This window comes from Engraulis encrasicolus, chromosome 5 (assembly GCF_034702125.1).
Source record: "Engraulis encrasicolus isolate BLACKSEA-1 chromosome 5, IST_EnEncr_1.0, whole genome shotgun sequence".
Taxonomy (NCBI): Eukaryota; Metazoa; Chordata; class Actinopteri; order Clupeiformes; family Engraulidae; genus Engraulis; species Engraulis encrasicolus.
Window position 1 is genome coordinate 56,044,034 of NC_085861.1, and position 22,250 is coordinate 56,066,283.

The following is a 22,250-nucleotide window of genomic DNA, read 5'->3' on the forward strand; positions in this document are numbered from 1 at the left end:
AAAACTTTCACACTCATTTGCACTATTTCTTCCTAGAGGTTGCTGATATGCCAACTCCATCCCTCCACACCCGTGAACTCTTATTAACTGCTGTCACCCCAAACAACCAGGACTACAACTCTGATTTAGCCAGGACTTTTATTTCACTGACTGTTTTTTCACAGTAAACAGTACATCACCTCTTGTACCACTGTGTGTGTGTGTGTGTGTGTGTGTGTGTGTGTGTGTGTGTGTGTGTGTGTGTGTGTGTGTGCGTGTGTGTGTGTGTGTGTGTGTGTGTGTGTGTGTGTGTGTGTGTGTGTGTGTGTGTGTGTGAGAGAGAGAGAGAGAGAGAGAGAGTGGGAGAGAGAGATCTGACCTTGTGAATATATGGTGAATATATGTGCAATGTTGTGTGTAATGTCTTTGTGTCTTCTTCTGTATTTATGTAACCTTATGTATGCTACTTGACACCTTAATTTCCCTCAGGATCAGTAAATTATACTCCACTCTACTCTACTCTGCTCTACTAAGTATTAATCGGTTACTTACTACACATGCCTTGTCATCAATGTTGTTATGATGTTGTTGAGTGTTTTCAGCAAAGAGTGAAAAGCCCATCAACAGGCCCATCTGCAGTAAGAGGCTACACTAGGATATGTAAAAGTATAATATAAAAAGGTCAGGATTTATGAAGAGTTCCCATGCAAACATGTCCCAGTTTTGCATATTTCTTTGACCAGGAGTGTAATCATACATTGAGATAGGGAGCATGTAACATAGGCTTTTAATCAAAGAATAGTGTTTTAGTGACTATGATGGTAATGAACGAAGTACAGCAGTTTGTATTGAGAGCACAGTCAACAACAGGAAGTTAGTGGCAAAAGGTCCCAAAAAGAACATGCTACTTTCGGATAGTACAGATAGACTAGTATAGGATACTGCACCATCTCAGAGTCTGACAAATGCACTTCAATTAATCTGTGCAATGATTGGTCAGCAAAGGCTCATATACGCTTGGAATGTTGATTTCTTGATTAACATTGATCTTGTAGGGACTATGTATGTTGAATTTTGGAGAAGCACGGCATAAACATACAACACACGTTTGTAAAAATATGTTTTCTATCCCAGAGAACACACCAACAATTGATACAAATGTGAACATGTCTCCAGAAAAATCAAATCTTCTCTTGGCAAGTTTTTTTTTCCTGGTTTGAGATCGGTCTGTCAGCCAAAATGTATGCTACATGTGATCATTTCCATCAGCAGAGCGGTCCAAAGCGGTCAAGAGTGACTTATCTCAGTCACTAATGTGACTTATGACTCATTAAAGCATTGAGACTGACTCGTCGTGAAGGTGATCAATTAACCTGAAAATGCTATTTTGTGCCCCTTAGTTTAATGAAACAGTGACGTGCATATTTCAACATGTAACATGACTTATGGACCTACGTATATTATTTTTATTTCAATTATGCAGATGCTGCAGCCACATTTGTCCGGTTGTTTTAAAATGTCTCCATTGTAGTTTATGTGTCGGTTCTACAAAGTTAAGACAGTCAGAACCACAAGAAGAAAAAATATCACACTTGGACACTGCAGTCATGGGTAAGCAGTTAGGGTGTCAGACTTGCATCCCAAAGCTTGCTGGTTCGACTCCCAACCCGCCAGGTTGGTGGGGGGAGTAATAAACCAGTGCTCTGCCCCCATCCTCCTCCATGACTGAGGTACCCTGAGCATACCGTCCTGCGCACTGCTCCCTTGGGGCGCCATTGGGGGCTGGCCCCTTGCACGGATGAGGCATAAATGTAATTTCGTTGCGTGCAGTGTGCAGTGAACACTTGCTGTGGAGTGTTGTGTCACAATGACAATGGGAGTTGGAGTTTCTCAGTTGGGCTTTCACACTTTTCACTTTCATATAAAGATCTGTCGATGAGCTCATGTCGACTTCCTGAGAACTATTACAACTTTTACACTTAGCCTATGTAGCAAAACTAAAACAGTGCTTATGATGTGAGAACGCTTAGAACCAGAAGAAGAGGAGGCTTTTGAGCCAGCTAAAATGACGCTCAGGTGGCTCCAAAAAGCAGCTTTGGAAGTTGAGAGTTGCAAAAGGGTATCACAAAGGCTACACTACATTGGCAAATGTATTCGCTAACCTGCTTTGACTCACATAATAATGGACTTAAATGTTCACTGTGCAGGATTGATGAGACCAGAGTAGGTATTGCAACTAAGCTGCTCATTACAATGTGCTGCCTATTGCCAAATGTTATCTTTTTCATTAATATTTACTTATATTAATAAACTGAAATTTTCTAGTATGGCCAAGGTACAGTAAGTTTTGCAGCTAGAATGTCTATTTCTGGACATTCTAAATGGTGGGCATGGAGAAGACCCCCCTTTTCAAGTATTAAAAGTGCAACTTAGAATTTGAGTGTGATAATTATATTCATGAAAAAGGTAATATTACATTACATTGCATTTGGCAGACGCTTTATAACCAAAGCGACTTTTAAAAGAGGACATAATCAAGCCAACATCAAGCAAATACAAAGTGCACCGGAAATATACAGAACAACAAGTGCAGTTGCAAAGAGGGGTTCATTTTTTTAACGTTTTTTTTTAAAGAGTAGGCCTAAATAAGGAGTAAATAACGAGTACACACACAACACACACACAAACACATACAGACACTCACACACCACACAAACACACACACACAAACTAAACTAAACATCATGTCAAGAGTCTGCCCTGGGGCTAGGCCAGCTCAAGCATTAGTCTAGTAGCTCCTCTCGGAAGAGGAAGGCCTTTAGTTGTTTCTTGAAGGCGGCAAGAGATGTGCTTAGTCTTGCTGCCTCTGGGAGACCGTTCCACCACTTGGGTACAACAACAGAGAACAATCTTGACTGGAATATTTGTGAATGGACAGCATACATTCTGGAAATACACTACTAAAAATATTACACAGCGCACCTTTAACTGCCATCCCATCCCCATACTGGTCAATTGGATGGCAGTATTTTGAAGACAATGCTCTCAAAACCAGAACCTTATTCTCTTGTCAGTGACTGGCAGTTTTCTACCTATTTGTCATGACACCTGTTATCACAGGGTGTTGTGTCTGGATCTGTGTTTAATCATATCTGATGTATTCCTGTATATTAATCTTTTTTTTAAGTCTGGCATGACATTGCATCTGCCATTCTAGCCTCTGTTCTTGGTCTGGAATATTCTTTCAATTATCTTCTCATATTGTTTGACATATAGCGCCATCTAGTGGGTGTAAAGCTAAACAATTTATTCTGGTGGCTAATTAATACCAAAACTATTTTGTAGCAAACAGTTAGTTCACGTACACTTTACAGCAGGGGTGGGGAACATTTTTCATCCGAAGGGCGACTTCAAATTCGTCCGAGAGCTGCAAAAGTCCTCAGAGGGCCGTACAATTGACACAAACCAGGATTTCCCCTTGCACTTCAGGCCTATAGGCCTATTGAAGGTAGCCACCTTTAAATCAGACCCCACTTTCTCTAGGTCCCCTGAATATAACTTAACTTCTAAGATTCATTTACAAAATATGTCATATTTCATGTGATGCTGCATAACATTAAAATTATCTCGGGGCCCGGATAAAACGGCAAGCGGCCCTCGAGACATCCCCACCCCTGCTTTACAGAATCAGTAGTAGGCCTATACAATGTGGCAACCAGATGTTGTTTTTATTTCAGTGCACATAGCAGTAATAATAATAATAATAATGATAATGATAATAATAATAATAATAATAATAATAGACCTAGGCCTACATTTAGGCCTATAGGCTATGCCTTGTAGGTGGGATGTGTTAGGGTCTTGTGTTACTTCCTTGTTGCACATTCAAGTTGAACAGAGGTATGTGGACGGATGACGGCGAGAGCATGCTTTTTAAATCACTGCTGCAAGGTTTGTGGAAAAATTGGTCCTGAAATGGCACTTTTATTTTGACAGATTATTATAAGGTGGTCATATCCGGTAGGCTGTGGCGACTAGCGGCTGTAAGTGACTGTCACAGAACACAACTTGACTGTAATAAACTATGAGTAGTGGAGTAGCCGCCGCGTGAGCTTTGAAAGTATTTAAAACACTGAAATGAAATGGAGGAACCAACGTCGACTTCGGAGGGATTCCCTCCACAAATGCCTTCAACTACTGCAGACAGCTTAGCTGTAAACTCGCAAAGATATCCCATCGTCAATTACCCTGTATCAGTGGTATTGCCAGCTGCTGGCTCCGGTGAGAGAACGGGATTACGCACACCAAAGCAGTTCTGCAGTATCCTTGGAAGGCCGTTGATCAGTTACACGATTCATGCATTTGAGAGGTAATTTCACATTTATGAAAAGGTCGCTGTAAGCCTCCATGCTGACGCCAAAGAACACATTCACATTTGTGAAAGAAGCGAAATACGCTTGAAATTACACCTGCCTGGAGCCCCGGTGTCGTGCCGTGAGCATGTTCAACCCATGTTGCCTACGTTTTGCAAAAGATAAGGTAAAGAGACAGCGAGACTATCGTGCAGGGTAGCACCACATAACCTGACTCTCGCGCAGAAGTGTAACGAAGATGCACGAAGCACTAGGGGTCTCGCGAGGGCCAGGCTAAGCACCACAGTCCTCTTCCTCGAAAAGTCTGTGGTAGCCTACTGCTGCAACCACTCACAGGGACACTGAGTAGAGTAGAGTAGAATAGAGTGCTTTTATTGTCACTATATAAATAGTGAGATTATGTTTAGTTGCAACCCACAAATGCCCACAAAATAAAATATATATTAACAGTAAATAAATGATATATAAAAATCCATAAAACTCCATGTGCATCTCACAGTATCGATAGTCCTGGAGTATTGAGGAGGGGGGCAGGTGACATATTGAGTTCAAAAGTTTAATGGCAGTAGGATAGAAACTATCCTTCTTTGCGGGCACGCAGAGTCCGCGCAGAGGTGTTGGCGCTCCATGACAAGTCCTCGCTGATGTGCACACCCAGGAATCTGAAGCTCTGTACAACCTCCACTGGCTCCCCTCCGATGTTGATGGGTTGGTGGTAGTGGTTGAACTGGCCACACCGCCTGAAGTCCAGGATCACCTCCTTCGTTTTCTTGGAGTTCAGGGCCAGGTTGTTGTCTTGGCTCCAGCGTGCCAGCTGCTCCACCTCCTCTCTGTAGGCCGTCTCGTTGTTTTCAGAGATCAGGCCAATCACGGTTGTGTCATCAGCAAATTTAATGATGGTGTTTGTGCTGTGCTTAGGATCACAGTCATGAGTGAAGAGGGAGTACAAAAAAGGGCTCAACACACATCCCTGCGGCGCGCCTGTATTTAGGGTGATGGGTCTTGAATGATGTTTTCCCATGCGTACAGACTGAGGTCTGTTACTGAGGAAGTCCAGTATCCATCTGCAGACATGGGGACTGAAGCCGAGGTTGTACAGCTTAGTGGCCAGCTTGATAGGGGGAATGGTGTTAAAAGCGGAGCTGTAGTCGATGAACAGCATCCGCACATAGCTGTTTGGTTTCTCCAGGTGTGAGAGGGCAGTGTGAATGGCCAATGAAATGCCATCCTCTGTAGATCTATTCGCCCTGTAGGCAAATTGATGCGGGTCGAGGGATGGTGGAGTGATGGACTTGAGGTGTGCTAGCACCAGTCTTTCAAAGCATTTCATCACAGGTGTGAGCGCTACAGGGCGGTAGTCATTGAGAGACTTGATGGCCGCCTGCTTGGGAACAGGAACGATGGTACTGGTTTTCAGACAAATGGGGACTGCAGCTTGTTCTAGGGAGATGTTAAATATGCAGGTAAAGACTGCACTTAGTTGGCCTGCACAGTGCTTTAGGACCTTCCCAGGGACCCCGTCTGGTCCTGGTGCTTTGTGAGGGTTAATGCTGCTGAGGGCTCGCCGAACCTCGTGCTCGCTTAACACCAGGCCTACATGTGGGGCATTGTCTATCAGTTCAGTGGGGGAGTGAGGGATGGGTCCCTCATCGAACCGTGCAAAATAGTTGTTCAGGTCATTCAGGTCGGGAGAGTTGAATTGTGAGAGCTGGGCAGACAGGGGTTTGTGCTCTTGTAGTTGGTGTAGGATGTAATGCCCTGCCACATACGTCTGGGATCAGAGTTCACAAAGTACTGTTCTATTTTTACTTTATAGGAGTGTTTAGCTTCCTTGATGCCCCTCTTCAAGTTGGCCCTGGCTATGGTGTAATTTGTTTGATCACCATAGTGAAACGCATCGTCTCTAATTGCCAGCAGGTTCTGGACTTGACTGTTCATCCAGGGCTTGCGGTTTGGAAATGTGTAAATGGTCTTGTGGATGGTAACATTATCAACTCAGAAGTTAATGTAGTCCAGAACCGTAGATGCATAAGTTCCCAGTCAGTGTCCTCAAAACAATCTTGCAACCGTTCAATTGCTCCTTCAGGCCAGACTTGGATGACCTGGCTAGTGGGCTTTGACCTGGCGATGAGCGGCTTGTACGCAGGGGTCAAGAACAGAGGGGTGTGGTCGCAGCTACCGAGGTGAGGGGAGGGGGATGCTTTGTATGCGCTGGCTATGTTGCAATAAAGAACGTCTAATGTGTTCTTTCCTCTGGTTGGAAAATCAACAAACTGATAGAATTTAGGCAGAACTGACTTAAGATTGGCCTGGTTGAAGTCACGTGCTGTAACAAACACGGCGTCGGGGTGAGAGTTCTGCAGGTCGCTGTGCAGGAAATGGTCAAAAAAGGTACTGCAACTATGCTGCTCATTGAAACTGGGCTGCCACCAGTCTTTTGGCGTGACCAGAGTTTCCAACAAGTTGAAGAGTGCGCAGTCAGGGGCGCGCAGCCAGGGATAGTTTACAAACGGCAAACCAAGCGTTTGAGTAAAATGAACACTGTTGTTTCATTCTGTAAATTGCTGACAACATGTCCTAGTCAAAGCAGCACAAATGATGCGATGTTTCCTGATTTAAAAAAATATTCAAAACTTCAATATTTCAATATTTGGTGAAATAAGCAGATTTTTTAAATTGCAGCTTTCGTGTGTTTTGGTACGCTTTCCACCAGTCCTCTTGGATGACTATTCCAATCCAGGCCTAGTTCAAAATTCAAGTTACTGAGCTTGGTCAAATCTTCAAGTTTCCTTTGTTTCAGACATGTAAACGCTTTTATCTTTTACCTGACATGACTTGACTTGAAGATTTGATATAACTTGAAGACAGAACGGACGTCATATCTATTTACTGTGCTTGGGTTGATGGCTTGTGACCATTCATCTATTATGAGGCTTCGGGAGGGAGGTTTACTACGTTCTAGGTTGAACTCTGCTAGTTGGCATCCTTTACACAAATCAGTCAGATTCATCTTTGGGAAGGGAGCGGTACTGAAGCCGTATACAAAGTTATATCGGAAGTAAACTTGCTTCCCTCTACTCTGACAATGTCCCCCAACTCTGAGGATTATCTTTTTCAGCAGTACAATTCTGCTAGCCACGCAGGTTGGTCAATCAAGGTGTGGATGGAGGATCACTAGATCAATACCCATGGTCAGGCCAAACTCCAGGCCTGAGTCTCATAGAAAACCTCTGAAATGTGATCAAAAGGAAGAGAGGTGGTCACAAGCCATCAAACAAAGCCCCCCCCTTCAGATTCTCTCCACTTTTTCTACAAGATTTTGATCACAGCTTACTGTAACACCAGTTGAATTGCTCGAAGTCTGAAATGTATCCCTCCTTCTGGTTTTTCAACAAAGTGCACCCTGCATGCATGTCTAGTTTTAGAGTCTTGACTGCTGCCACAGTCATGCCTAGTCATAGTATTGTGCATGTCCAAAAATGGGCCACATTATCTCTTAAATCATCTGAATCCAATGATTTGTTTCCTTTATTTTCAGAATACTTTGGATTGACACCATTGTTGTTGTGGTTCCAAAGGAGAGCCATTGCTTGATGGAAGACATCATTCTCAAATACAACCACACCAAAGTAAAAATAGTTGACGGAGGATCAACTAGACACCGGTCAATTTTCAATGGATTGCGAGCCTTCAGTGAACAAGGAACTGGCTTCAATTTACAGAAACCAGAGGTGGTGATTATCCATGATGCTGTCCGGCCCTTCCTTGAAGAGGACTTCTTACATAAGATAACAGTGTGTGCCAAAGACCATGGGGTATGTTACTCTTTTGCAAGATAATGTACATTGAGATTTGTCCTAGTTTTCATGGACATGTATCTCTTGCCAGATGGTAGTAGTTCAAACAGATTGTGACCTGGGTGTGAATTGTCTCTTAGAATGCACTTGGACTTTTGTAGACAGCAGGTTCTGTAAAGGCCCTCCAGAGATAGAAGAGGGCAGCCAATGATGTTCTCTGCTGCCTTTATGACCCCCTGGAGCTCTTTCCTCTATGCTACAGTACAGCCTGGGAACCACACACAAAGACAATATGTCAGTATGTTCTCCACTGAGGAGCAGTAGGACACAAGCAGCTTCTGGCAGATGTTGTTTTTCCCAAGTATTCTTAGGAAATAAAGTCTTTGCTGTGCCTCCTTCACTAGCCCAGTGGTGTTGACACCCCAGATCAGGTCCTCCCTGATGTTAGCTCCCAGGAAACAGAAGTCTGACACCCTCTACACACACACCCCCAATCCCACTGAAATCCACAACCAGCTCCTTGGTCTTCAGCTGGCTGTGTTTAGGAGCAGGTTGTTTGCTCAGCACCACCCCACCAAACGTTCTACTTAATCTCTGTTGGCAGACTCATCATATATTCAGTGATACTGTATAGTTTAATATGGCAACTAGATCATGAATTGTTTTACGCCACAAAACTTGCCTGTAGATGTAATGTCTCCATTGCCGTATTTCATGCAAGAATATTGTTCCTGTTTTTCATACTAATTCTTGAAAACAATCCAATTCTCCCTTTTTATTACATTTAGGCCACACCAATTTAATTTGTTGGTTCTCGGATTTTTTCAGGAAAAAGTTGAAGCGAGAGGGCGAAAAAAAAATAAAAATAGTCGTGTGGTTATACCACCTGTATATCAGCCTCACATGGACCTCCAAAGGAAGGTGCAAGACAGGCAAACACCTGGACATGGAGAAGGACAGTGTAGAAGGGAATTAAGGCAGCCAAATAGACCAGGCACAAAATTAGCTCACAGGGCAATTATATTAATCTGGTTTGAATAAACTGAGATGATTCAACAGTTGAATAGTTGTTGTTTTTCTTTTTTAAAACTGCTATCCCACTCCACTAATTCCACTAAGAGCAATACTGTGTTTCACCGCTGCTACTGCTAACCCACAGGGGCTTCAACTTGCCATTGCATGTTTGTCTGTAAATGTTTGAATGTAACACGTTTCCTGATTCGCTAGCCGTAATCAGCATGTTGAAAGGAGTGGTTTTATTGGTTCTCTACGTCACATGACCTCCAACTACTAAAGAGACACCTCCCCGTCCATGAAAACATGCAGTCTTCGTTTTTTTTTTTAGCGATTTCATTTTTTGGGCTATTGAAACTGATTTTTTTTTTTTTTCCATTTTGATACAAAATACAAGAGGCGAATCTGAGAACCAACAAATTAAATTGGTGTGGCCTTAAAGACAAAGTGTGTTGCAGTTGAATTGGTAGTTGAATTGAAGAAGGCTCTTCCTCCCCTCTAACAGACATAGCAAATTGTGATGGATGAGTATTAATAAAAATCTAATCCACAGATGTTATGGTAGTTTCTTTTTCTTTCTTTCTTTCTTTCTTTCTTTCTTTCTTTCTTTCTTTCTTTATTTCTTTCTTTCTTTCTTTCTTTCTTTCTTTCTGCCCCCCAACGCCCCCTGTAGAGCCTCCATTGAGGAACACTTGGGTAGAGAAAGGGCACATCCCTCATTGCTGTTGCTTACCTTTGATTTGATAATTAAATTGTGTGATGTTTGCACTAATTAAAATGTTTTTGCTTCCATTAGGTTTGTGGAGCCATACGGCCACTTGTCTCTACAGTTGTCGCAGCAACCACAGAGGGAAAACTCGACCACACACTTGAAAGAGCCAGATACAGAGCCAGTGAAATGCCGCAGGGTTTTATATATGACATCATCTACGAGGCCTATCAGAAAGTAAGTTGATTGCTGGTTCCATTAATGTTGCGAGTTTAGATTTTGATTGATTGACTGATACTATGGAGTGATTCTGCAGATTCAATGTGTCTTTCATGCAGGTTGCTATTTACAGGTGTGTTCAATTCAGATAACAAGTTGATTGGAAGTGCCTATCTGGTCTGCGGGACCAGAACTCTTAATGGTTGGCACTTGCCAGGGAATCAAATGCGTATTTCCCTCAATGAAATATAAATTAATGAATATATATTCTTTAGAGTTCATTTCTGGATTTTCTTTTTGATATTCTGTCACTCCATATTAGATTACATTTTATCATGAAAATTATTCACTGATCATGTCTTTATTTGTGGGCAAACCAACGAAATCAGTAAGGGATCAAATACTTATTAGTCTCACTGTATATTTGTATTTCTGTGTGTTTCATGCAATGTCAAATAGCTTTTTTTTTTTTTTACTTTTTGAACATTTCTTTTAACAAAATTAATGTCTGGTTGCTCCTGCTAATATCAAATGGTTCAACGGCAATAAAACGTGTAATCTTAGGTATTAACTTTCAACTACAGAGTGAAAGTGTGCTTACCAACACAGTTACTCATCATTCATCACTTGAAAACATAATTTCAGTATTGAAGTTAATGTTGTTATATTGCTGTATTGAAACAGACAAATTCTGAACCCCCTCTGGCATTTTCTAAATAACTTTCTAAAACTGAAAATAAAGTTGTCAGTGTAATGACCAATCGATTACCAATTTCACTGGCCAGACACAAGACTGAAAAATGACCTTCTGACTGTCAAATAGTTGCTTTGTCCAGCCACCCCCAGAACTTACTTTTACCGGTTTTACTTGTTTCAATAAGGTCTGCAAATTATTGATTAATTCATTAATTCCCAAAACTTAAGCGCCCCCCCCCCCCTAAAAAAAATAGATACAATTTCTAAAAATGAGATAAAATGCTAATTTTGAATCAATTTCTGTTTATATTCTTTAATCCGAATGTGATTAAAATGTTCCCACTCTTCACAGTCCTATTCACATGTACTTTGTAATGCCGAGGTTGGCGAGGTGGTGATTTTTTTTTTTTTTGCAATTTTTTTTTAAAGGTGCACTGTGTAATATTTTTAGATGTTTCTTTCCAGAATTCATGCTGTCCAGTCACAAATGTTACATTTTTCATGAATATTTACCACCATAAAATCTTAAGTCTTTATAGTGACGTAAAAAAATGCACTTTCGAAGCATGAAAAAGGGAGTCTTCTCTAGCCTGGTAAACCAGCGCCACCCGCTGGGCGCCGAACATTTTCAGCTGCGAGTGGGTTTGTCCTCGGATCTGAGAACGTTTTGAACACTGTGCCCTGAGTCTGGCAAAACCAATTACAACGCAGAGATTTGTTTTGAATCAAAGCGGGCAGGGTTTTGAGGGAGTGACGAGGACGCTTGCAACACCGTTGGGAAAGCACATCAACAGCAAAGATCGCCGATTGGTCAGAGCGCCGGCACGGTTTGAAAAAACAACAGGTTGTTCTCATCAGCAATCGTCCGAGGTACTGTTCATCTGGGCCAGACTAAATTACTCCGGTCTCACATTTAGGCTGGTTTATCAGGCTAGGTCTTCTCCATGGTCTGCCATTTTGAATTTCCAGTAATATTCATTTTTAGCTGTGAAACTTACTGGGCTTTGGTCATACTAGACATACTAGAAAATATTAGTTTAATATTAGTTTATTATGAATGTGAATGAATATATTATTAATATGTTTATAATTGATACATATTTATCAAAATATCAAATTTGGCAATGGACAGCACAGTGTCAATGAGCAGCATAGCTGCAGTACCTACTCTGGCCAACATCCTACACAGTGCACCTTTTAATCGATTAACGTTCTAATCGACTAAAATCGATGAATCAATTAAGTGTTCATATCCCTTGTTTCAATTGCTTAAATCGCTTCAGGTTTCCTGGTATGGATTGAAACTATAGGGAGCACTGTAATTGAATATGTGGTTTCAGTTGCATTTAAGTTGCTGCAGTGGACTATACTGTATATATGATTTCTATTCTCCTTTGTTTTCTAGTGTAGTGAGGCAGAATTTGAGTTTGGCACAGAGTGCTTGGATTTGGCTCTGCGCCACTGTGGTGTCAGTGCCAAGCTAATGGAGGGTCCACCGACGCTGTGGAAGGTAAGATGATAACTGTTGCAGCTTTCAAAGAATGTGGGGTCCTTGAACAGGAGACAGGCACTATTATTGGGAACAATTGTCAACCTTTCAGCTCAATAACCAGACACAAATACCAGAGAACATTGAAGGCTCCTCATTTCTGCATTACATTATTTTGAATCAAAAGAGTTCAATGAATAGTTTAATTCATTTTAGATGACGCAGCTTTTCAAAGCATAATACTGTATTTGTCCTATATTTGGCTTTTAAATACTTTTAAAGACTCTTTGTATTTGTAAAGCACATTGAGTTGCACATGTGTATGAAATGCGCTATATAAATAAAGTTGACTTGACTTGACTATATTATACTAGAAAAGGAAAACTTTTAATTAAGATGTCCTGTGATTATTTGCATTTTCACTGTTTCGTGTGAGCAAAGGAGAAACAAACACGAGATGAGTGGAATGTGCCCGAGTCTGTTAATGCTTTCATGTTGCTCCAAATGGGCTACACTTGACGGGAAGAATGCAAGTTCAACTTCAAGTTTTATTTAGCCATATCAACAGTGTAAAATACATTGTTAGGAATGTTATTTGATATGCTCACACAACAATTCAACTAAAGACACAAAACTGGGGGAGGGGGGTATGAAAGAAACAGGTGGGTACATAAATAAACTAGGCCTGTGCAGTCGCCTTCGACTGCTTAAGAGTGATTCTACGATTCCCCTACGCTTTTGGCAAAAGCAAAATGTCAATTATCAGTATTTTTTTTCAACTAAATGACCTAGATGTTTACATAGTGTATATGAAGAGTTCAGATGCAAAACCCCCTAAGTGCCATTTCAGAAAAGAATCTTAATTAATTTTTATTTAATACAAAGCTATCAAAATTGCATATTTTTGTATTTTATTTATGTAATATAACTATTTATATGTATTATCAAGTACATGAATGTAAACCAAACCAACAACAGGGTTCTCTAAAAATATAGAAGTGTAGGTCTTCAGAAATGGAGTTAGGGGGTTTTGCATCTGAACTCTTCATATATTTAAGTTTCCAAACAAACAAATTGCCAAGCTTAATCTTAAATCATTTGATAAATACTCTAATGAAAGCGAACATTTGCTTAATTATTTTGTCAACAGTGTTATGGACAAATACTATGTCATTTCAAACATATATAAAAATACTAGAGTTGAAACAATATATGTTTGAAAGTGCGTATGTCCCTTAGCAATAATGTTGTCATTAATCTGTGCAACTGATATAGAAAATGTGATTGTTGAGCTTCATAAGTAGGATTTTATGAGTCACTGTGATACAGACTGACACATTTTTCATCATAAATCCCTGTAACGTCTGATTTGAATATAGTCACCCTCCTTATACAAGACTTCCTTCTCCAGAGATAATCCCTAGTGTATGTTCATAGGATTTTTCCAACACATAAGGGATCAATAGCGCAAAAACACTTTCAAAACAGTCAACCGTGTTACTCAACTGTGGTACGGTCAACAGAGCAGGGGAACAAGTCGGCACTTTTTCAAGAGAAATAACAGAGCAGACAAACCCATCTCCATAGAACACAAATTATTTTGTTTGTTTGTCTGTAAATATGGATATAAATATGGATATAAATTGGCAAAAACATACTCCTCCTCAACTGTCATCAGTGTTGCCAGATTGGGCTGGTTCCCGCCCAATTGGGCTGCTTAGGATGGCCGTGTGCGGGTAAAAATGACATATTTCAGAAAAACCTTCCCACTGCCATATAAATCAATAGAATTGGGCGGGTTTTTAGGGCGGATTTTGATCATTTTTTGGGCTGGAAATCATCAGCCTCATCTGGCAACCCTGACTGTCATACTTAATTGTAACACCATTGACGGTAACACCGTTGACATTTCAGCCATTTTTATGGTGTTGTGCTAACTGAGGACCTCAGAAGTTCCACCACAACACCTTAATCAATTCATGTATCTGTATGCTTTATCTGTGTTTTTCTACATGTGATTTCTAATTCAGATTCTTATGAATATGTTGATAACACAGTTGACAGGCAATTTTCCCGCTATGAGAACATGAAAAAGAATGGATTAAATTATGGAAGGATGGAGCTCAAAATTTACCAAAAAGTCTTCCCGTATCCTGCCAAAGAGGTTATGACATCACGTGATGTTATTCGTATGGCCTAAGACCAAACCATTACTGATTTATGGAGGAGGTTTCAGACCGTGACACGGTTAACACAGTTTTCGTGGACACACACAAAATGGCAAATTTCATGTATAATGGAAAGGACAGTGGTCTTTCTGACAGTTTTGTCATATTGTGATGATTACTGTGAATCAACATTTGCAATCGTCTTGGGCAAAACAAGTTTCTTTACATGCTAATATGAAGACTGAATCTGACATTTGGAAAACAGGACGGCATGAAAACGCCCAAAACCAGTATTAAATATTCATTCTTGCTGAGGGATATAATGCTATGTCTACACTTTCTGTATTATATGAAAGATAAATGTTTTCTAATGTCCAAAACATCATTGGATGCAGTTAATAGTTAGTGGAATTCTCCTTTGGCTAAGGCCCGCCCTAAAGTGCTTTTTGACCAATCACAGCGCAGCAAAAGGACGACCTCGGACAAACCTCGGACAGTTTTGACAGCGCTCCATTGAACTCAATGCTGAAATCGCATGTTTTCAAGTAGTTAGCGAGATACGGTCGTATTATTATTCAAATATGATTGGAAATTGTGCCTGGGGTATTTGTGACAAATGTGCAAGTTTCCCCGCGATGTAACAGGTGGTAATCACTTTCCTCTTTACCTAAAACCGGACTAATATTATTAGTAGCTGGATAGTTTGCCTTGAAGGGTCTCGGCAGCCTCACACTCGACTAGAAAGCACACGGATCAAAAACATACTTTGTGTGCTCCGATCATGACACCATCTCATTCATGTCCCTTTTCAGTAAGGTTGTAAGCAAACCACGAACCTGTTTCAGAGTAGGATTTTGGATTTCTGACCTAATTAATGAAGAAACACCGCTAGCAAAGGTCACGGCAGGAGTGTTTTGACTAGCAGCTGATGGACGTGACGTTGTTAAGCTACTGAAGATATAAACGCCAAACGTTAATGTTACACATTGCTGTGGTAGCTTTGAAGATGACTACAGCCATTAAGTTGTGGTTTCGTTTTCCTCTAGCAAGTTTGAGTCAGGGCTCAAAAGATATGCGAGCTCAGCTTACCATGGTGCTGGTTACAATGCCTATCGATACCCATAGAAGAGCCCATAACAGCTGTGATGCATCGCATGACCGTTCAGAAAATAAATACTTATATTCACAATACTATGAATGCGTTTTTTATTTATTATGAGTGAATAACTGCTGCGATTTGCAGTCACTGCATAAATCACGTTGATATCTCAGCATTGAAAGTTTATCTGTCCGACCTAGCAACTGTAACTAAAGAGGGCGGGGCTTAGCCAAAGGCGAATTGCCAAATAAAATCCACGGACTTAAAAGTGTAGGCGAATTAGAGAATCACTCTTAAGGTATATCCCCGAAAAGCGACGCTTCCAGTCCCCCATCATTCTTACCACTCCCGTCCACCTTTTCATAAACGTATATGATAAATACAAAATATAAAAGAGATATATTTAATATCTACACATAGATAAATGACGTGCATAGGCTTAAAACCAAACGTCTATTGTGAAAATGAAGCAAACAAATGGGGCAAATTGTGACACTGTTTTAATGGTTCACTATTACAGTGGATCTACCACATTAAGTACGGTGTAATAACCAGTGTAACAATATGTAATAACATGTAATATCAGTGTAACACCATGCACCAATTTTGTACTTACATCATGTATTTGTGTGTAAGTGGTGTTACATGGTATTGCATATTGTTAGACTGGTATTACACTGTACCTAATATGGTAGATTCACTGAAATGGTGAACCATTAAAATAAGGTGTTACCGGGCAAATAAATCCACCCAGTCAGAAGTTATAGGCCAAATGACAATTCCGAAATTTTGAAAGTGTTGACCTCCAAACTCGAATCAGTTCATGAACATATCCTAGAGCATTCACACACAAAATCTGGGACAAATCCATCCACCCGGTCAGAAGTTATGGGCCAATCAAAAATTCGGCCATCTTGCATTCGGCCATCTTGAAAGTGTTGACCGGACGCGGATGCGGAGGCAGATGCAGCCGCGGCGCACGCAAGACCATTAAATCCCCGACGCTCCACGTTTCGGGGATATAATAAACAGGGAATGACATACAAAAACATTGGAGACATTGAAAAGTGTAATGGAATATTTGAAGTACATGGGATGTACAGAATAGTAGTAACATTGTGCAAAGTAAACAAAGGAGGTAGGAAGGCCAGATAGTGGAGTTAGATGTAAAGTATACATTTCTCAGTCTCTTAGCAGTAGGCAATTATTTTCAGCAATAAGTAAATGTCAAAATATTCCTCAAGTTTCATTACAAAAAGGCAATCGCAACTTATCACAACTTTCCGGCATTTTAGACTGCAACTTTTTTTTAAATGCCCATGAATTCCTGGGGGAACTGTTTGTTGCTGCTTTGGTTAAACCAAAGATTCTCTAGCTTCCAGCCTTTTCACAGTCTCTGGTTAAATGGCTAACAGTAAGATGCTGATAGATCACCACGGACCCTTTACGCAGACCAAGTGCTGAAAGACTTTTACCGTCACGATAGGCAGGCTATGACTTTTTTAGCCCATTCCAGCATTGTTCACCTCTATTTTCATACTTTTATTTCTTATTTCCTGTAAACTCATTGAGATTGAGATTGTAAACTCATATTTTTCTATTACAGGTTACATACAGCCAAGATGTGGTGTCCGCAGAGGCGATCATCAAAGGTATGTTTGAGGGGGAATACTTTTTGGTAATGTGCTTTACACTATTGTCATTTGATTTGTATTGCAAATTAATTCAACTACCAGTAAGTATAGTATTTATTGTTTGTTTGTTTGTTTGTTAATTCTTTGTTTGTTAGTTTCTTTGTTCTTTGTGCTTTGTTCACAACTTCATGTAATTTTCACTTGATGTTTATGTTTCTAATGATTGTTTTGCATGATCCTGAATGTTTCCTTTTGATCTGTTATCTTCCCTTCTATCCTTTCAGAGTCTCTCTCCCAGTATGCTTACATCATTGCCGGACAATGTATGGAAACCCAACATTTGTCAAACCTCATGAAGAACGGTCTCACAGAAGCAGGCATGGTACAATTTTTTTGTAAACTTTTGAATGTCTGGTACTGTTCAGAGCTAAATAATTGAAGTAGTAATAGACGTACATGCATTTTCTATAGGTTAACATCTGTTGTCAAAAAATCTGTTAACATCTGTTGTCTGTGAATTACATGCACAGCTATACTTGCAGCAAAATACTGTACCTATCACTGTGCAATCTGGTCCTTGATTTTGATTGGCTAATTGCCGTTGTAAATCGGGCTTTCGCGCTAATGTTTCAAGTCCAGTACACAGTACACACACATTATAACTCTCTGTCTGTCACAGACACACACACACACACACACACGCACACACACAAGCTCTCTTCCTCACTCTATCTCTCTCTTTCACACACACTCCACCTTTAATGAAACATTTTCTATCATGGCAACATGTTAGACAATAAACCTTTTTGAATCTTGAATCTTTGAATCTTGAAGAGTCAGCATTAACTCATTGACTCATCAATATTAATGTCTTAAAGGTGGTGGATGTTGTACCGAGCACAGAAAAAATCAGGAATCTTTCAACGAGTAGAAACTTCATCAAACTTTCTGTGAGTATTTCTTTGTTTTTTGTTTTTTAGGAACTTCTTTTTATTTTTCATTTTCATAATCATACAGTGCATCAGTGCATCCACATTCTTATTTAACAAATTTAAAAAATTGCATGTCAGATATGTACATGTCTTAGCAAGAACAAACAGGTAGGTGACTCCTTAACGTTCACGTTTATCCTTAGGTTTGCATACTTAAAGGATTAATTGACACCATTTGTATTCCTTACATTCATTACTTCGATGTATTGTTTTTCCTCTACCTCAGTCTCCAAGTATGTCTTTGTTTAAACGTGAAATATACATGAAACATTTCATGTGAAATGTGCTAACTTGCAAACTTTTAAAGTATGTGTGTATAACTTTAAAACCCAACATGTTTTGTCCCTAGTAAGTCCTCATTAAGGCTAAGTTTCTACACAAACTTATCCATGATGAATATCTGTCTGGTTCAAAAATGGTTGGCTTTTTAACTTCAAGGCAGGCACACAGCAATCCCCGGCCTTATCTTAAGAGTTTAACTGGATGTGCAAACTGTGCTTCTTCCTTGAGCTTGGAAATGTTTCGATCTTCATTCATAGTTGCCATTAAACATGGCCACCTCTTGTAGAGAGAGGTTGGTGTTCATGATTTCTCACTGCTTTTTTAAATTGCTTGGTCGACATACATTAAACACATCCCAGTGAACTACGTAAGCGATCTTTTCATGTGTGTTTTTGCTATTCATTTCACCGGGATACCGCTCCATGCCGGCGTGAAAATTCTGCTCGAGTTGGATTTTCCAAATGCTGCACTGAGCCGTCTCCCACACCACTACCACCCAACTTACCGCCGTGTTGGTGTGGAAGGATTAATAGGTTTCCATGCATTCTCGCTACTGCCGGTAAAAATTGCTTCAGTCCCACCAGTGGCAGCAGGGTCGGTGTGAATGAACCCTAGGTTTCAATTTTACCTATCAAAGGCATTCATAACTGGAGCATCAAGGCAGATATGCAGCACAATACAATACACAATATTCCACACTCCTTCTCCCTCATTCTCCCTCTTCTCCCTGATGAGTTTCATGGCAAAATGACAAATCCATTTCGGAGAATATTAGACATTAACAAGTTCATTAACAGTATTTTTTCCAGCAGACTATTATTTGAACTAATTGATGACCACTGACCAGTGACATATTTTTCAAACCCAGGATATACTTTGATCAATTTCAGGTAGTAATAATTCATTTAAAAAAAATAAAAAAACAAATGCAGCATATTCACCATAATACTGTAAAACATTTTTAATTAGTTTGAAATCAATTCAGGATGAACATAGAATGAGGAGTGAAATGTTTCCAAGCTCAGAGACGTCAAGTTGATTGAAGCTAAACCTTTTGGACATTTGTGTCAATGTTTTTAATTTTATATTGGTGTGTGACTTTTGTATGCAATCCACCGACAGATGTGTTGGCCTAATTTAGCAGAAATCAAGGAGATGACAAGCGGGTCTGAAGACACCAAGGACTTTGCTCTGTATCCAGTAATCATTTGTTGGGTGGGTACTGCTCTGAATCTGAAGTAATGAGTTGTAAAGACAGGAAGAGCAGCTACTCTGTGAATTGACCCGTTTTGGAAGGAGAGTGGTTACTTTACTACACAGATTACTGCCGCTTGTGAACAGAGTTTTAACTGTCTAAACATTTCTAAATTGCAACTGGAAAATGTTCCATATTTATATTTGGGTACACTAAGCTTCCTAAAAATTACTGTTTGAGTGTGAATCAGTGTGAAATCTTCCAACCCAAACTATCACTATCTGTAAAACTATTTCAGCTGTGTGACGTGAGTGAGGTGTAGTTGTACCAACAAATGCACCCTGGAAATGAACACTGAATATGTGCCCTGCTCTTATTTGGACTGTGCATCTTTTCTCAGGTATATTTGAATGTCTCAGATTGTGTCTCCACCCAAAGCGAAAATGATGAGGCACCCAATGTCATGACCCTGGCTGAAGATGTCCAGAACAGAAATATTTTATTATACTGTGTCCAAGTTTGCTACAATAAGGTAAGTATTTGAAATGCACAAAAAATCCAAAATAGATTCCTCTCAGGGTCAACCATCTTGTGGAGTAACTCAGTAACTAACTCAGTTACTTTTTTGGATCACTAACTAGTAACAATAACTAGTTACGTTTTCAAAGTAACATGCCCAGCACCGCTGACAGCTTTTGCTGGGCCCAGGATAAAGTCATCTGAAAGGGCCCAATGTAATGGGTACCCAATTCTGCGCCCCCTGTCTCCCTGGGCCCAGGACAGCATACTTGTTTGTCCCCCGCTGTCGGCAGGCCTGAACGTGCCCAACACTGCCTTTCATATTCTAGTGCCAGCCCAAGGCCCCCTGAACTTAGCCTAGCGACGCCATCCTATGTTCTCCACCCAAAGATTTTGGCTCCGCACATCGTCTGGCAAAAGCCTCCAGCTCGGTTCTCTCAGTGTTTAGCCAATCAGCAAACAGTTGAGAGTGGTGACGCAGAACTCACCCGCAAGCTCTTTTACTGATTGGTTAAGGTAACTATATTCACATGTTTGTTTTGTTATTTGTATGCTTTTGCACAATATGGATTTTAATTTGAATTCGGAACTCCAATGAATTTAAATGGCAGAGTAAGATCAGACCATCTCCCACCCTCCACGGAGACAGATTCCTCTTGGCTTTTGCCAGACTGTTTGACGGAGTCAACAGTGGCTTTCACCCAGGCTACCCTGGACTGAACTGTGTGTCAGGATTCCCCATATGATTCCCTCTCTGATGTGTGTGAACCTGCATGAATGTTGTGCATGTAAATATTGTTTCCCACTGAATTTAATTATGTATTATAGATGGCAGATTTTCATCCCTACTAGTTCAAGATTCAGTATGTTATAAAGTATATGTGTAAAAGAAATGAAAAGCTTTGTTGCAAAACATAAAATTAAATCCATTTTCAGGAAATTTACATGTTTGTATTGGGCATTGCATTGCATTGCAAAACGCATTTATATAGGTTTAAAAATTATGTTCTCAAAATATTTGAATTGCATGAATTGATACATAGATGATAGGCCATCTGAACACTCATTTCCAATAATAAAATGCAAAAGTAAAAAAATGGTGCTTACCTTTTTTTTGCAACAAAAGCCTAAACATTTCATTCTGTTTCTCTGTCCATGTTGTATGTTTAGCCCTGCACACTATGGGAGAGGAGAGTGAAGAAAGTTTGTGAAATTACTGCAGGCCTTATCAGACAGCGAAGCTCTTCCCTCATTGGACAAATTCTGCAGGCATGAATACATTCACCAAGGGGCAAAAAGTTGTTTACAGCGCACAGCAATAATGAGTACACGAGTATAAGATTTTGAACAATATTTCAATAGCTATTGTGTTTGAATGAGTTCCGGGATGCATTTCTCGAAACCATAGTTGCTAACTACATTAGCTAATTTGCTGTTTGCAATGCAATTTTCCATTGACAACTACCCAAGTTGCTAAATGGCTAGCAACTATGCTTTCAAGAACGCACCCCAGATCAGGTGTCTTTATACTTTATGTATGGAATAGCGGACGACGAGGTGTCCCGATATCAAGGGACGGCTGCGCCGTCGGGCTGTTTAGAACGCTCCGCCTCGTCCATTATTTCCCTTGATATCGGGACACCTCGTCGTCCGCTATTCCGCTTATCACCCGGTTACCAGCATTTAAGTAGGCCTATTAATGTATTAATTTATTAATAAGTTGATCTAAGGCTTTGTGAGAAAGTAGATTCACCACTGCGCTTTGTACGTTGCTATGGGCACCACTTCCTAATCTAGTGAGACGCGCCTCCATCGGAGGCATAGTCTAAGGACGCGCACAGAATGTTGGGGTTACTTGACAACCAAATGCGATAGAATTGACGACTGGATTTTTGACTTGACAACGAGAGGCAATAGAATTAGTAACGGGGTCTTCACTAGACAACCAGATGCGATAGAACTAACGACGCGGTCTTGACTAGACAACCAGATGCGATAGAACTAGCAACGGCACTTCGCCAGAAAGTTAGAAAAGAAGCAACTTGGACGCCCGCACGCCCGCATGACATCATAGGTGTCCTGCTA

At 40.4% G+C, this 22,250-nt stretch overlaps 1 protein-coding gene across 1 annotated transcript; it reads left to right on the forward strand.

The window, feature by feature from the left end:
• Nucleotides 1–4,014: 4,014 nt before the first annotated feature.
• crppa (CDP-L-ribitol pyrophosphorylase A) lies at nt 4,015–21,694 on the forward strand. Its single transcript, XM_063198354.1, has 10 exons — nt 4,015–4,348; nt 7,891–8,167; nt 9,960–10,109; nt 12,193–12,297; nt 17,150–17,195; nt 17,462–17,559; nt 18,056–18,127; nt 19,574–19,666; nt 20,047–20,178; nt 21,336–21,694. The coding sequence occupies exons 1-10, from the start codon at nt 4,122–4,124 to the stop codon at nt 21,438–21,440; spliced, it is 1,305 nt and encodes a 434-aa protein (XP_063054424.1). The 5' UTR covers nt 4,015–4,121; the 3' UTR covers nt 21,441–21,694.
• Nucleotides 21,695–22,250: the final 556 nt, after the last annotated feature.